Source organism: Haplochromis burtoni, unplaced genomic scaffold (assembly GCF_018398535.1).
Source record: "Haplochromis burtoni strain Fernald_Lab_line unplaced genomic scaffold, NCSU_Asbu1 Contig_81, whole genome shotgun sequence".
NCBI lineage: Eukaryota > Metazoa > Chordata > Actinopteri > Cichliformes > Cichlidae > Haplochromis > Haplochromis burtoni.
Window position 1 is genome coordinate 73,908 of NW_024582442.1, and position 15,826 is coordinate 89,733.

Below are 15,826 nucleotides of genomic sequence, written 5' to 3' on the forward strand. Positions count from 1 at the left end.
TAGATAGATAGATAGATAGATAGATAGATAGATAGATAGATAGATAGATAGATAGATAGATAGATAGATAGATAGATAGATAGATAGATAGATAGATACTATATGTGATATATCTGATCAGCATATATCAGATCTGATATATACTAATATATCTGATATATTCAGGACAAAGGATGTTGACTATGGAGCTAGAAACGAGGAAGACCACAGAGAGAGATTGTGGATTAATGTTCATCAGTATTTAAAAGTAAATATAAAAATTAATGGACCAAAATCTGTCCCCCTTTTTTATGTTATCTGTTGTACAGTTTAGATTAAATAAGCAACTGTATCACTAACACTTCACCTTGAAAAAGTTAGTATTAAGCACCGATTTAGTTAATAAGATACTCAGTAAGTTGCTTGACAAGCGAATTCCTTTAAACTAAACAGGGCAAATGTTACAGCTTTAACTTTCTTATCCACGCACGTGGCCACTAAGTGACGCTATTTTCAACCGTCCATTGAATGGGCGGTCGAGCTGGCTCCCGTATATGGTCATTTTTACCATATATGGAGTGACGGTGGTGACGCGCGTGCTGCAACGGAAAAAGTGACCGTGTGCGGGAAAGGCGAACGTTAGAGCTGGGTCCTCTTTTCGGGAATGTGAAGGTACAACTGTGAAAGCTGTAAGCCGGCTGCATGAATAGACCATCCACGAGTTTACCGTCAGTAACCCGCAGTCACTCTCAGCATGTGAGTACACTGCCCTGCTAATGATGTGTGCTGCTTTTAGGCGTGCTGTTCTCAGCTCTCATGGGAAGCTACACAGATGATCTCTAGTATTAAACTTGCTTCCGTGTTGCACCCATCTGGTGTTTTGTGTTGTGGAGAATTTTACTGGTAGGAAATATTTAGTCGTAAAGGAAAAATAATAATACAAATAATGTATGCACTGTAAATGACGCCTGTGGGCACGACTGACTATTATAGAGGCTCACATCAGGACAAGCGAGGCTAACTTCTTCTTTTCTTTCCACAATGGTGATTGTGGGCAGTTGGTCCGTGAACTGAACACAGACCAACTGCATATTATCAGGAGCTTTCCACGCAGGCGTAGTTAAACCAACACTTCCACAAACCTTTAGCAGAGCAAAAAGGTCCACGTGAAGAAGCGAGAGACTTGACAAGTGTACACTTCCGTTTTCGTAGGAAGTGGCCACACACTCGGACTTTGTTTTCTTTTTTTTTCTTTTCTTTTTTTGTCAAACCCCTTTTATTTTACGACAACCACTTCTGACTTGCTCATGGGTCCTCCACACTCACATTTTCTACAAGTTTTAGTTCTTGAGCCCACCTTTTGTCGCCCTTGACGCTAAAACTTACAATTAGATCGTATCGAAAGCTCCCATAAGGTGAATACACTGTTGCTGTGCAGCAGACTGTCCAGCAGATGGTGCCTCTCTAAAGCACGCCTGTTCAGAATGGGATAGAGATTTTAGGTGTCTGATATGCCTCTGTGGGAGCTTTCTCTTTCAGCTTATCGTCTGCAGAGATAAGACTATGATGTTGAATGATAAGTGCCACTAGCTTCCAAAACATGCATTATACAGGTAGGTTTAAGTTTTAAAAAATCAAAGGTAAAAGTGATTATTGTGCAAAATCCCCTCTTTTTGCACAGTATATTATTTAGCTTTATGTCTACTGTTTCTCTTATCTAACCCAGACTCCTGTTGGACATGATTGGAAACTTTGGTGGCTTCATACAGGAACATAATAATTCTAGGGCATGTTGAAACACAAAATCCTCAGTATGAATCTGAACAACTCTGAGAAGAGTAAAACTTATTTAACAAACATTATAAATGGTTATATATATATAAAACCCTTATAATGTTGGTTGTGTGTGTGTGTATATATAATATATAATATATATATATAATATATATATATATATAATAAATATAATATGCGCACCTGTCTGGTGCAAATTACTGACCTCTGTCATCATTTTAAGTGGGGGAACTTGCACAATCGGTGGCTGACTAAATACTTTTTTGCCCCACTGTATATGCACCTGTTCATTTTTTTTGAAGGGGGGTTGGGTTGGGGATATTTGTCTTATACAAATTGAGAACCTACAATATATATCGTGCAAACCTGACTCTTTGTAGGAATCCCCCTTACAGTAACCTTTCCATTTTGCTGTGAATTGGGCTGTGTTTTATTTCCTCTCTTTGCCGCATGCTACATTAAACGGTAACAAGGTTCTTAGCAGTGTAATTACTCATGATCCGGATTTGATTGAAAAGTGGATTGTTTGATTTGGCAGTGTGAGTCACTGTATTGGTAGTGATGAAGCTTATGTCTCTGAAAACCTACAACTTGTTTGTAGGTTTTCTTGCCATATTCTCACTTCTCTTATTCTTGTGCCTAAAATGAGCCACACCCTTTCACTTTAACTCTTTACTGCATGAGACTTGTGAAGCACTGAGCTTCATGAGGCTCAATAAAGTAATAAAAATTGCTGATCTTTGATTTTTGCATGTAGAAAGTGTGGGGTTTGCTTTACAAGCTGGTGGTTGGGTTATTTTGTTTAGTTATGAGTATTTTAACGAGTTTATTTGCTTCCATACATCTACAAGTGTCATGCATTTCCTCACTGTCTTTATTACACCTATGAGGCAAGCTACCAGTGGACCTTCACTTGATAGTATTGGTTTGTGTAAATGATAGATAGATTAGATAAATTCAACTCCAGATATGCAACCATACACACTCTTTCTTTTAGTCAGGGTGAAATATCCTGAATAGAAAACCCGTGCAGACATGCAGGCTGTTATAAGCAGTGACTTTATGCACTTAATCATTTACAGACTAACACTTTTTTGTGTTGGCATTAGTCATTGTGCTGTTTCAACATGACTGAATGCACAAAAACACCTTAATAACTTTGGTGTAATCCTGCTTTAGAGGGTTTGTAGTAACAGCACAGCAGCAAGTGCCAGCGTTTCCCTTTCCCTCACAAGTTTGTTAATGGTGCATAAAAAAAGATGGGGCTTCTCAAAAGTCTGGTGCTTTTAAATATAATCGTTAAGCTCCGCATTTTCTCACTTCCTTCACCAGCCTCGTCAGGATTGGCTATTTCCCCCCTCCTTTTTGTCACCTGCTCATCTCCACTCTTTCACCCTTCACATGGAGCAAAAAATACAAGTGGTGGAATAAAATGTTAAACAATAACTTATATGGAGGTCAGTGAAAATGAGCGAGTCTTATTTTTCTTATTTAATATTTCATATTACAAAATTATTATAAAGAGAGCCTCAGCAGCGCTGTCATGAATGGATCGAGCTTCCTTTAAGCGGCAGGTGTCATGCAGGGATTTCTAGTTGAAACAAAAGCGTGATCTCCGTCAGTGCACGGAACACCGAGCAGTGGCTCAGCAGATGCCGTTGCAACGCCGCTTTTCCTCCAATAGATTTAAAGTGTGCGCTCTGGCCGACAATGGATGGTCTGGGAGTGGGAGGATCAGCTCAGCAGCGATCCTTCTGGCTTTGTTACGCCCGGGAAGCCATTTTGGAAATCTGCTTGTTGTGCACTAGCACAGCAGTCTCTCGCCACTTGTAAACTTTGGCGTATTTCTGTGAGAAAATAGCGTTGAAGGATTTGTGGATCCGCAGTCATAAATAAGCCTTTTGGGGGTTCCGCGCGTCGGGATGCTGGCAGAAGTTTGCGCATGTTCCCTGATAGTACTGTGTGGATCTTACTCATTTGGATTACGCTCTTAAAGAATAACAGCATAAATGGAGCCTAACAACGCGGGCAAGTTGACCAGCTGCTTTGAAAATCATATTAATGTAGAAACTGTTTTTAGTGACAGTGTGTTTGCATATTTTTTTTTTAAATTCGGATCTTCGCTGCGCTCCTTTGCCAACAGTTTTGACAGTGTGCGCAATTTTAGGCCTGATTTTCTACGGTCGTTTTATTACATCTGCGACAGTATCAAACGTTAGACGCGTTCTCAGTGGTTAGTAGTGATCAGTAAATGCGTGTTGTTTTTACAGATAAATCTCAAGTTGACCTGCACGATGAGCAGTGTGATTAGCGCGTCGTTGCACAAGCCTGTAAGTCAGTGACGGCGCTGTCTAAATACATCCAGCTTCTAAATTTAGCACGAATGTAACGGCGCTGATATGTCATCGGGCCTGAGCGCAATACAGTTACAACAGGAGTACACATGTGCTGTAAACAGTGTTAGTGTATTACTGTGTTTTGACAGTAGCTGGAGCAGTCACAGGACTCAGCTGTTTGCGCTGTTCGTCGCACACAGTTTGCGTAAAGGAGGCAGCAAAAAAATAAAAAGGGAGATGTGCGATAGTACTGTGGGAAAGGTGTAAAGGTGTCACTGTGTTGCATGTGTTTGTGTCTCTGGTTTCTCTTGTTACTGTTCAGCTTGTCTCTTGGTGGATTAATGCACCGTAGGGGAGATTATTATTTAATTTCGGAGTGTCCACATTCAGCGCCTGCGTCATGATTCAGCGCAGTGCTGACATGTTGCAAAAAAGGAAAGAAAGAAAAAAAAACAACAACCCAAAACTAATCCTGGCTGAATTTAAGTAGTCCCCTTGGCTTTTGGGAATTTGTTTCCTTTTATCCCGCTTTTCAGCTTGGAGACTTGGATGTGGATTTGAAATCATGATTAAGATTATGGTGTTGAGAGTTTGGTGCTGGGTTTTCAGTAATGGCCATCTGTTTTATTCTGCTGCTCTGTCTTTGAGTTGTTGAACAGAAGTTTGAGTCAGACTGCCACATGCACAGAGTGCCATCTAGAATAGTTGCTCTGTTGTGGCCAGAAACCTCCAATCGGACACTGTTATTGCATCAGTTATCTCATTTAAAGCTGCCTGAGGCAATATTGTCTACCACCTTATACTCTGCTTGTAGCTTTGTGTGGTGAGGTCGTGGAAGTGATCCATTTGAGCCAAAATCTCACTCTTCAGCTTGCTTAAATGCTCTGTTGCAGGCAGCTTTTTCTACCCTTGGCTCTGTATGATATAATTTAGAGTGCATATCCCTACTACAGCAATCAGGGACACTCAGCAGTCCCACCCACTTGCCAGTCATACCTTTCGTATGCAAGTGTGAGGCCGTTGACGGAAAGCAGGCTTAAAAATGGAGCTAAGATGGCTTGTTTCAGGCCGTGGATGGACTGCAGCTTTTCATCACAGCCCAGTATTTGAATTCTGCATGATAATGCAAATCTAAGCTACGGACACATTGGGTCCACTTTAATACTGACATGCTCGCAACAATACACAACTCTTCAAACTGTTCACCAAAGTAGGAATATTTGCAGAACTGCTGTGTTGGAATGCATTAATCTTACCTTGGTTAACCTGAGAAACTTTTAACTGTGAGCATGTGGAACGAAGTATTTGTTCAGCAGTTCACACAATGCAGGTTTCACTAAGAAGACCAGCCGTTTGGCTTTAGACTTCCCGCCCATTGCCTTATAAATCAGCCCCACCCCTTTGTGTTTTACTGGGTTTCATAATACTCAGCTTACTCAAGTGCTCACTGTAGCTGTAGCTGTGCTGGTGAGGAGTCCTCCTATTACAAAGGGGAAGAGGATCGTCATTCTTTGGCCTGTCTCTACCAGCCTTTTCGATCAGCTGCTTGTTTTCTTTGTGTCCGGAGGAGAAGAGACGAGTCATTCGCTACAGCTTCACTGGTGTCCGTAGCTTCTGTCATCTACCAGCGTGAGCCAGCATGGAGGAAGAGGTTGGCCAACTCGCAACCACAGGCAGAAACACAGTAGTATTGTTGTATTCCAGAGGAAAAGGAATGTCCAGCAGCTCTCATTAGGGTCTTGCCCGCACATGGCTGTGCAGCACAGCACTTACTGGCGGTTGTGTTTTCTTGGAGAACAGCCCAGTGAATGGAGCTTGAATTGATTTGGGAAGAGGCAGGAAATTTGCTAGTGCTGTGTTATTTTATAAAATGTAGATGCAGTTCTGAATCTGTACTCGAAATGCAGTTAAGCTGTGGCGCAACCCGAGCTCATCATTTCTGCCAGAGACAAACTGAACAAAGCGTTTTGCATTTTGTTGTGTGTGTCTGTGAAGTTGGTCTGTTCTTGTTGTCCTTGGCTAAAATAGTCCTTTGCCTTGAATCCTAACTCTTGCAGTCTAAACAAAGAAGTCTGAACATGGATTTTTCCCAGCTGCACACATACACGCCACCACAGTGTGCTCCAGAGAACACCGGCTATACTTACTCTCTCAGGTGAGACCTCAGCGCTGCGCTGCCGTAGACTCGCTGCGGTACTCTCGCTGCAGCATCAAACATTCAGGCCCACAGCAACTCTAATTCTCATGTAATAATTTTTCTGTCTACTTGGTTATGACTTGCATTTTATCCCATTTTATTTCCTTACTGAAAATATCCATCTGTCCCTCAGCTGTTTGAAAGTTGAGAATATGCACATGATTTGCTTTTCATTTAAAATAGAAATGCTTTCATTTATAAGAACAGCATGAGATTGTTAAGTGTATTTGCTCCTCAGTACATTTCTGCTCTTGAACTTGAGGTTTTAGTAAATCTGTGGCTGTAAAAATATCATCTGGTTGTGGTTTTGATGAGTCAGCCTCACAGTTCAGTTGTGCATTTCGTGCTTGGTGAGCAGTTGAGAAGCCTTGCGCAGAAATATATTGTCTTGTCTGTACGCACTTTTCGCTATATTGCAAAATCAGCGTGGCAGTTTAAAACTTTTCAATGATTTTTAGAAGAAAAGAGAAGAAGTCGTGGTGTTTTGAATTTATTGTCGGAGAGGATGCTGTCCATACGTGTGCATGCATGTAACACCAGCCTCTCCCATCATGGTCCTCTTCCACACCTTGTTTCTTGTCAGTCATCCTGGCTTGGGCGTGGTTGACATTACATCAGTAAGGTATGTGGAGGAATCTACGACTCATTGCTTTCAGAACAGAGGAGCATTTGCAGAGCAAGAAATTGTAACTTCATTGTGCCTTTCCTCGCTTTAGGCAATGGGAGAGTGATTGCATGACTTTTAGGAGCTTCTCAATTGAATATGAGAGTATGAGAGAGTCTTGTAAAAAGTCAAGTTCGAACAAAGACCCCTCATTTGGTTTACAGCTTCTCTTGCAGAAATGCAAATCACATGGTGAGAAGTGCACTAAGCAGATCCATGTGCTCTTTCCCAGCCAGCAAGACAAAGTCAACAGCAGCTTCAGTAAATGTGTGTCACACTAAGTTGTGTTGTTTTCATTATGTATTTGATGTGTCAGCAGGTGGGATTGATATTTATGGACAGTGGTAGTTGGCTGACTAGATGTTTTTTACGTTAAGCTTTTAGAGTAGCAAGTAGTCTCTGATGCTGTATTATAATGAAAATGACAAAATATTAACATTCTTCAGATTTCAGGTCAGGATTGTGGCACACAGGGTGTCTTTTCAAGTTGTGTGAAATCCTTTCCTAGTAATAAGTCTCATGAGTCACAGTCTCTAGACTGAGGCCAAATAAGAAGAATGTACAAAAGCTTGTTCGACTCCTCACCCAAGTCTGCAAGGTAGACTTGAAGGGCTCAAACACGCTAATCATGTTCCTTTGAATGCAGTCAGCTGGGGAGCTATTAATGAACCTCCCAGTCAAAGCCGTGCCCGTGATCTCAGGATTAGGCGAACAGTTTATGCTGCTTGACTAGCTAGTTGACTGATCTGTTGTTTTTATTAGCCTGTGTCTACTGCAGCTCAGAGGCACTAAATGTTGGCGCTTGCAAATAGCCCCTCGTGTGTTCAGTGTGTGTGTGTGTGTGTGTGTGTGTGTGAGTGTGCATGGTCTACAGTGAATGCAAGAGAGTAGCACAGAGAGGGACAGGGTCAGGTGACAGAAACCGTTGGCCCATCTGTTGTCAAAACTCAAAAGAGCAGAGACAAGTTTTGTAGCAGTTGATAGTGCTAGAGGAAGGGGCTTCCCTCTTACCAGGGAGGGACTGTTACAACATGGACCCACCAGTCTGAGTAATACTGTATGTGCTCCCAATGAGAGAAATGCTCGTGTAAATCTAATTTATCACCAGACAAGGTTTAAGTTGGGGAATTCCCCAGTGCCTACACAGCTGCTACAATGTAGAGTGAGCCTCAGTCCAGTAAAAAGAGACTTCTCAATAGTCTTTTCTTTTATGTTCTAAATCAGGATACTTTGATTCATGCTCCGTAATCCTGATTATGATACCTCAGAAAATTGGTTCCATTCTTTTTGACACTGTTTTAGATGATCAGAATCAACTTCCTGGAGAGTTTAACCAGGGTTTTCCTGCTGTCATCAATATTAAAAAATGTAAACAAACATTTGTTCAAAAAACAAACAGAAAAACCCTCCACCCATATAAAAATGCAAAAATACAATTGAAGCTTAGAGCATGCTGTTAGGAGTGACACAGCAAACCAAAACCACAGCTGAAGGACTTTTTAAAAGGTCCGTATTCAGTGTCCTAAAACTGTTGAGAAGAGGGAAAAAGATAAAGGTAAGCTTAAAAAAACAACTTTTGCATGTGTGAACAAGGCTGAAGTACAAAACACCACAGACTTTGTGTTATGTCTTCTCTTGAAATATTGTTTAGAGTTGGGTGATATTTATGTGATTAGCCCAGGAATAGTGATGTAGACTCAGTCCTCTTTGTTATTTCTGAAGCCTTTTCAGATAACTGCATATTCTAAGCTTGAAGGTTTAACATCATAGATTGTTTTTGCACATTTTTTAGCCTTTTGACTTGATAAATGGCAAACAAGAACAATTGCACTTTACAGGCTGTGACTGAGAATTTAGTTGCACCACCTCCAGAAAAATGCACTGAAAGCAGGTGTGTTTGTAAGTGTTGACTCTTAGAGACCCTCCATATTTTATAGAAGTGGAAGTAGGTCAGTAGGGCTGGGGCTTCTGTTTGGGGGCTTTTTCTCCATCAAGTGATGGTTGAAGTGTGTAAACCGTAAGCAGCAGGCTTGATTGAGTACTCTGATACTATATAGTGCTATCTGCAAACATTAGCTACACATAAGCGATGAAAAATAAATAAATAAATGTGACAATAACAGATAGAAACTCAGCCTTCTAGCCATGGAAACATTTTTTTTAATACAGATTTAAGCAGATTTTTCTTATTATTATTAATTTGGTTAAGCAAATTGATGCAAACATAAATCTGCAAGAGCATACAAAGCACATTTTCTCATCAGATTTGTGCCTGCTAGTCATGCTCTGCAAGACCAGGTTCAGGAATACAACATGAATAGGGTGGGGCTGAGTGCACTGAGAGTAAGCTGGACAGTTGTTGCTCACCGTGCTGCTGCAGTTGTTTTGACATGTGGTCTTTTTTTTTTTTCTTTTTTTTTTTTTTACTACATGCACTGCTGCACAAGTGCCAAGTAAATGACAGCAGCTGGATTTTTAAGAGTTTAAGAGTTAGCTTTCCTCTTTTCTTGTGAGTGTTATCCAAACATTTCTGTTTCTTTAAACGAATAAAAGTAGAAATTTGAACCTTAAATCTTAAGTGCGTGATGAATTTGATTCTGCATAAAAGAAGCACTTCTGTTTCTGGCCTGTATTGTGTTTTTGCATCACAGCATCTGTCTGTGGACGTGGTAAATATCTAGCTTCTGCTTCTGATGAGTCTCTCTCTCTCCAGCCAGAGATTTGTTTAGGACGGTCTCCGTGGCAGCAACAGCAACATAAATTGGCACACTGTGGTGCTATAGCACGGATAGGAAAAGGACACCACACAGCAGGGCAGAGGGAGGTACTGTCTGTGGGTGGGCTCAAATGATCCTAATCTCAGTGCCAAATCCAACCCACCCAAACATATTTGGATGGAAATTTGAAGACTCTCAGATCCTGGATTCTGGTAACTATAGGCCTTGGCACTTAAAGGGCTCAGTTGAACAAAACAGGAAGACAGAGGGGGCTACAATTGTGCTCTGATTTCATATTTTCCCCACAGACTTTCGAAGGCTCGCACAACTGAATTTCCAACTGAAAAAACTGAGGGGAATACAATTTAAACACAATCAACACAATCCTGTAATATCACAGGGAGGAGATTTGAATAATGGAAACGAAATAGAAACGAGCGTCAGCCAAATAACTGCATCCCAAGTCTCTAAAATAGTTTGCTGTTGGCACCAATCTAATAACCCATGAACATTCAGTAGTAGAACTTGCAGTAGGTTCAATTTTCTTGGGCTTGCAGCATTCCTATATAACTAGAGCTGGGCGATATGAGATTTTTTTCATATCACGATATGTTTTTTTCATTTCAGGCGATAACGATATCTATCACGATATAAGCCAAATAACTATATTTGTAAGATTTAAATGTGCCGTTGCTCACAAGTAAAATGTGAAATAATCAGCAGCTTGTTTTTATTTAAATATTTATTTCCCATAATAAGTTCAACAGGGTAGATGTACTTAAGGAACATGAGACTTTTTCAGATAAATAAAGGCAAATATTGCAAACTACACAAAAGGCAGCCGCTAAAGCGTTTAAGTTTCAAAATAGAACAAACGAAACAGACTAAATTGTCAATTCCACTTAGAAACAAAATATTAATTCTAAAAATAAATCTTAGTTTGTTTTACAGAAGAACAGACAAAACTGACTAACTTTTGTCAATATCAAATAAACTGAGAACTAAAAGGAAATTCTCAATCTCTCCTTGTTGTATAGCTGAGCTTTTCAAACAGTTTTAACAGTTACTTTAGTCTGACAAAAGCCGAATGACGAATTAGCGCTTCCAGTCAGAGACTGAGGCTACGTCCACACGTACACGGGTATTTTTGAAAACGGAGATTTTCCGTTTTCGTTTTAAAAAATAATCCCGTCCACACATAAAGGCAGAAATGAAGGAAAACGCTGCTATGAACATGCCAAAGCAGCAGGTGGCGCTAGATTCCTAACCGTGCAGAAATGTTGGCCAATCAGAAGTCTAGAAGCCTCGGTGGGAAAAAGTAAACAAAGCTGGGGCATAGAAGCAGAACCGAGTCGTATGTGTGGAGGGACAGTAACTGTGTGTATATGTAAGCATTTAAACACTGCAGAGAGTAGAATTAACAGTATTGTAGAAATTCATTTCACCGAAACAATAACGTGGCGCACAGTGTGACGCATGCACCAGTTTATTGTATTTCCAGACTTGCTTTCGGCACAATTTACAGTGCACGCTACTCTGTTTTTTGTCAGACTTGAAATAGCCGAAATACCTTCACACTACGGAACTTCTATGGCTCTTCCGTTCGACAATCTCTCCGGCGTTGGAACCATCATCTGTTTTCTCTTCGGTCACGCTCGGTTGATTTTTCTAGTCGGCACACTCATTTCCTCCATTATGCGCTGGCTCCATTACCCGCTGGCTGCTTCCCAAACAAACACACGTGCGGCTTTCACGCGACGTGACGCTGCGGCTGTGATTGGTTCGGCTCTGCGCTACTTAATTTGGATTGGCTGACCTTTTTTTTTTTTTTTTTAAGAGGACAAGAGCGGCGAGGTCTATCGCGATAGCTTAATTTCTCTATCGAGTAAAAGTTATATCGCGATACATATCGTTATCGTTCTATCGCCCAGCTCTACATATAATACATTTTGTGTTGTTTACAAGGGATGTAATGTTTAGCTGTGATTAGATTAAAGTGCCAGCCAAAGAAATTTTGATTTATGAGATTGCGGATGGAAATTGGACAAATTCAATTAGAAAATCTGATGTCTGAATCCACCTTTTTCCTTTTGAAAGTGATGTTCTATGTAAATGGTTCTTTTACGTGGTAGGACAGTACTTAAGACATTCAGGTGTGCACTGGGCAACTAACAAAATATTTGTTTGGACGACTTTAACTAGGATTTTTCATTTTTCTGAAAGTTTAAATCAGGTCAGCATGCCCCTCTTATTATTGTATGTGTGCGCATGTGCGTGTGTGTTAGTGTATAAACCTCCTGGCAAGCTTTTGACAAAGCATTGCAGCCACAACTGTGGTTTCCACACTGAGATTTACAACCCAAATGGTTTTTATAACCTCTGTTGAAGATTTGTGTGTGTGTGTGTGTGTGTGTTAGTGTTAGACAGAGGGTGCAAATGGTAGCCATCATGGGGCAGGGTTCTTACTAACTGGACATATTGCAGCAGACTTCAGCTGACTTCCTGCTGTGTTTAACTGTTTTTTTTCTGCACTTATCACAATTGCTTTGATCTCTTTTATGCTGTGTTCACATTTTCTCCTGCAGATGAAACTGAGATGTCTTTGAGGTCTGAATGCCATTGGTAAAAATGACATTTTTCTTTTACTTTTAAAAAACTACAACTGTTATATTTTTATAGTTTTAATGTCTTACAAGCTAACCGTTCCTATAAAGGCTCATAAAAACTATAAAGAAGTTAAAAAGTGATAAAGGAACTAGACAAACGTTACAGTATAATACAACTTTTAGCCCTTAGCTTACATCTGTTCACATATGTCCCTTAAACAAGGTGGGCTAAATCATTCATTGCTGGACTTTAAACAAGGTTAATGAAAAACGAAGGGAAAAAACTAATTAGTGCCTCCCAGCTGATCTTTTTTTTAGTGTTTAGTGTTTTTAGTGTTTTTAATGAAACCATGCAAAATTTGACTTTGATGGTATCAATATTTTCCAGATTAAAGGCCCTTGGAGAACATGGGGCTTTTAATGGGTTTATATGTTTTGGGGTTTTATTTATGTCATTTTTTATTTGCTGCCAGCATTTCTGAGCCCTCATAACTTCTTTAGTAGTGAAGATGGCCACATTTACTTACAGACATTTACTTGCTGTATGTGAATGCATGATGCTTGATCACAAAAATGACTTTATGTATTCATTCCAGTATTCAGAATTATTATTTTTACAATAACTGAATGGATATGCTCATTTTATTTGCTTGGTGTCAACAAAGTGTCTCCTTTTGTATTTTGTATGATGAGATTTCATACTTTTGCATACACTACGCAAAGCAGGCTTCATGTGGGAGGCTATTTAGAGATGGGAAACAAATTCTAGCACTGGGGGAGTAGACTCACCTGTGGTGATGTCACAGGAGTAACTTTTTTTCTGTTGGTGTGGCGGGATCATCTATCACTGGATAGATGAAGATGAAACCAGAAGTGACAATTTCCTGAGTTATTTTGGCAGCTTCTGCGATTTCTGCACTGTCATAAAAGAAAACAAAAACCCTAAAAAAAACAATTGGTTTTCTGTTTCAGTTGATTATTTTATTAAGTGGGATCAGTGGAGACCTGTCTTTCGTCCCATGGACGAATGCTTCCTGTATGAGCTGTAAGTTCCTTGCACTGATCATGCATAGTAAACAGACTCACTCAGCTACATTTACACCCGGATGAATGAATGTCATGACATAAAATATATATTTTGTGATTTTTACTTGATTGAAGGCTGAGCTTTAGTAATCTATAACAAATATAAACAGCTCGACTGCATAACAAATGTCCAAAGTAACAACAAGGCAAACTTAAGCTGGTTAAATGTAGATTCCAGTCTGATCAGATTGGATGTGCAGTTGTGCGCTGTAAGAAAGTTTGGCTGCGCCCACTGAGTGTGGGAAGATAAAGCTTTAGTCTTATGTAAGGAGAGATTCCAGGAAGCTGAATGTCAGGATGGAAGTGTCTTCTCTCTGTAATGTACTGCATGGCTCTTCATCTTTGTCTTCTTTGCTGTGTCCATCTCTATTTTTGTCACGGATGTGGGCCGTGGAAGCCGCCTGGGAGAGAGCGGCACATGGATGAATTTGGATACCCGATGAAACGAATCGCTTGTTTTTAAACTTTTTTTAAATTTGCTAAAGGAGGGGGTGGTAACCAGCTCTGTTTGGAGGTAAAAGCTTTGTTTTTATAAAAACCCAAATGGTGTTTGTTCTGTTAAAATATGCCCACATGGGGTTTCCAGGTAGAACAGAAGGTTATTAGGAAACTTCTACCTGGCTGTAGGCTATGCAGACAGTTTCCTCGTGCACACACCCTGATCTGCCCTGTAACACTTGCTTCCACACCCCACAAAAACGTTACTAATCAAACCTGAATCATTATGCTTTGGTATGAAAAACACACTTCTGTGTGTGCGTGAGTTCTTGTATAAATAGGAATGAAGTTGTGTTTTGATAAGAATGTAACCTGGAAGCAACAGTTATTACATTTTATCCACTCCATGTTGCAGCTGTTGAAGTGTGGCATTGAGACATTCTCGCTGTGGACCGGAATCACTGGATTAACTCCTTTCGGTCATTTTTGGATCACTTTAAAAAAGAGAATTGTCAGAGTTTGGGACTTGCAGTTGATTTGGAAAGGCAAATGCTCGACTGCCACGCAGCTGTTTCCCAATATTTAAATTTAAAATTTGAATAAGATAAAAAGAGGTGCAGGTGTGATGGAAAACTGATTGTTATTTTGATATTTAGCCTACCTGTGTTACGGTACGCACTATTTTCTCAGGCCTTTGTTTAGACAGTGTCCAGCAGAGTCCTTATAGTCTCGACTGAAGCTCTGTTGCGTCCGTTGTTTGGTCATTTTCACAGCACAGATGCTTATTCAGGGATATCAGTGCTGTAGGCATAAGTGGACAATGATTTGAGACAAAAATGTTTCCAACTTTTGATTCTAGTTTGGATTTTACTCAAATTTTACTCTTGCCTCCTACTAATTAGTGCACTAATGACAGTGCTCATTATAGCATTTTAAAACCTAATTTGCTTTGAAAGATTTGTAACATTTTTTTTAAATTTTTGGTGTTTTACAGAAACCTCTCCTTGCTACCAATCCTGTGTATATGCTTTGCATTAGAAGATAGGTTAATTTCAGATCAGCAGGATACTGCCCCGGTGGTCATGTGTTCAAAGAAGGGCCAGTTGGATCAGCAGGCGGGAGGTAGAGTGAGGACGAAAGCACTTAATTGGCTCTCAGTGGGAGTGTGTAATCCTCTGGGTTTTAGAGACCGAGGGAGGGACACAGAGCAACCTGCGCAAGATATAAACGTGCACAAATGCATGCACATACTGCTGGCTCGGTCAATCTCCTCTGAAATCGTATGCCGCGTGTGCTCTGCAAGAGATATGGACAGGCCATAAAACTCGTGTTTACACATTTACAGAGTTTCCTTGTTGAAGTGTAACAGGAAGTTTATTCCCCGTCCTCCATTGAAAGGCTCAGTCCAGAGCTCCACCCTCCCCACTTGTGGACAGACTTTACAGATCGTGCTGTAATCAAATATTTAATTGATTATTTCATCAATTAAATGTCTCATTAATAGGCAATAATAAGCAATAATAAATATTAATATTTAAATATAATAAATATTTAAAAGAGACACCTTTTGAATACTGTACATTCTGTCAAAAAAAACCTTTCATTTCATATGTGTCATATTAAAATGAGATTTTTTTTAGAAGGAAACATTTTTTAAATGCCTAAACAAATAATCACAAGTACAATATTTTATGTTAATGCAAATTTTAAAAATATTGTTATTAAAGCCTTGAAATGAGTCCAGTCCAGTACACCAGCGCTTCTTTAGATGTAGCAAAAACTTTGCACTGAGGGTTTTGTTATAATCGAGTTCCTTGATGAGTCATTCAGACCCTACAGTCATGTTTGTGGTGCTTGTAAAGCATTAGTGCCTCTACTATTACAGAGAAAGATGGAACAGTTGTACTTTAAGGCATTTTCTTTTCGCACCAGCCCAGAGGCATTAGCAAGTTCCATAGTGTTCCAGTGTAGTCTGCAGTTGTTTGAATGTTGTCCTGGCTCAGTTCCTA

The 15,826-nt window shown here is 40.0% G+C and overlaps 1 protein-coding gene across 7 annotated transcripts in view; it reads left to right on the plus strand.

The window, feature by feature from the left end:
- Positions 1 to 581: 581 nt before the first annotated feature.
- The window catches only part of sun1b (Sad1 and UNC84 domain containing 1b), a 28,251-nt gene continuing 13,006 nt past the window's right edge, over positions 582 to 15,826 (plus strand). For 4 of the 7 annotated variants that reach the window (XM_042222192.1, XM_042222194.1, XM_042222197.1 and 1 more), the window contains exons 1-2: positions 3,808 to 5,760; positions 6,167 to 6,264. In XM_042222192.1, coding sequence (XP_042078126.1) covers positions 5,749 to 5,760; positions 6,167 to 6,264 — 110 coding nt within the window. In that variant the 5' untranslated portion in view covers positions 3,808 to 5,748. The other 3 variants (XM_042222193.1, XM_042222195.1, XM_042222196.1) reach the window with 3 other exon arrangements.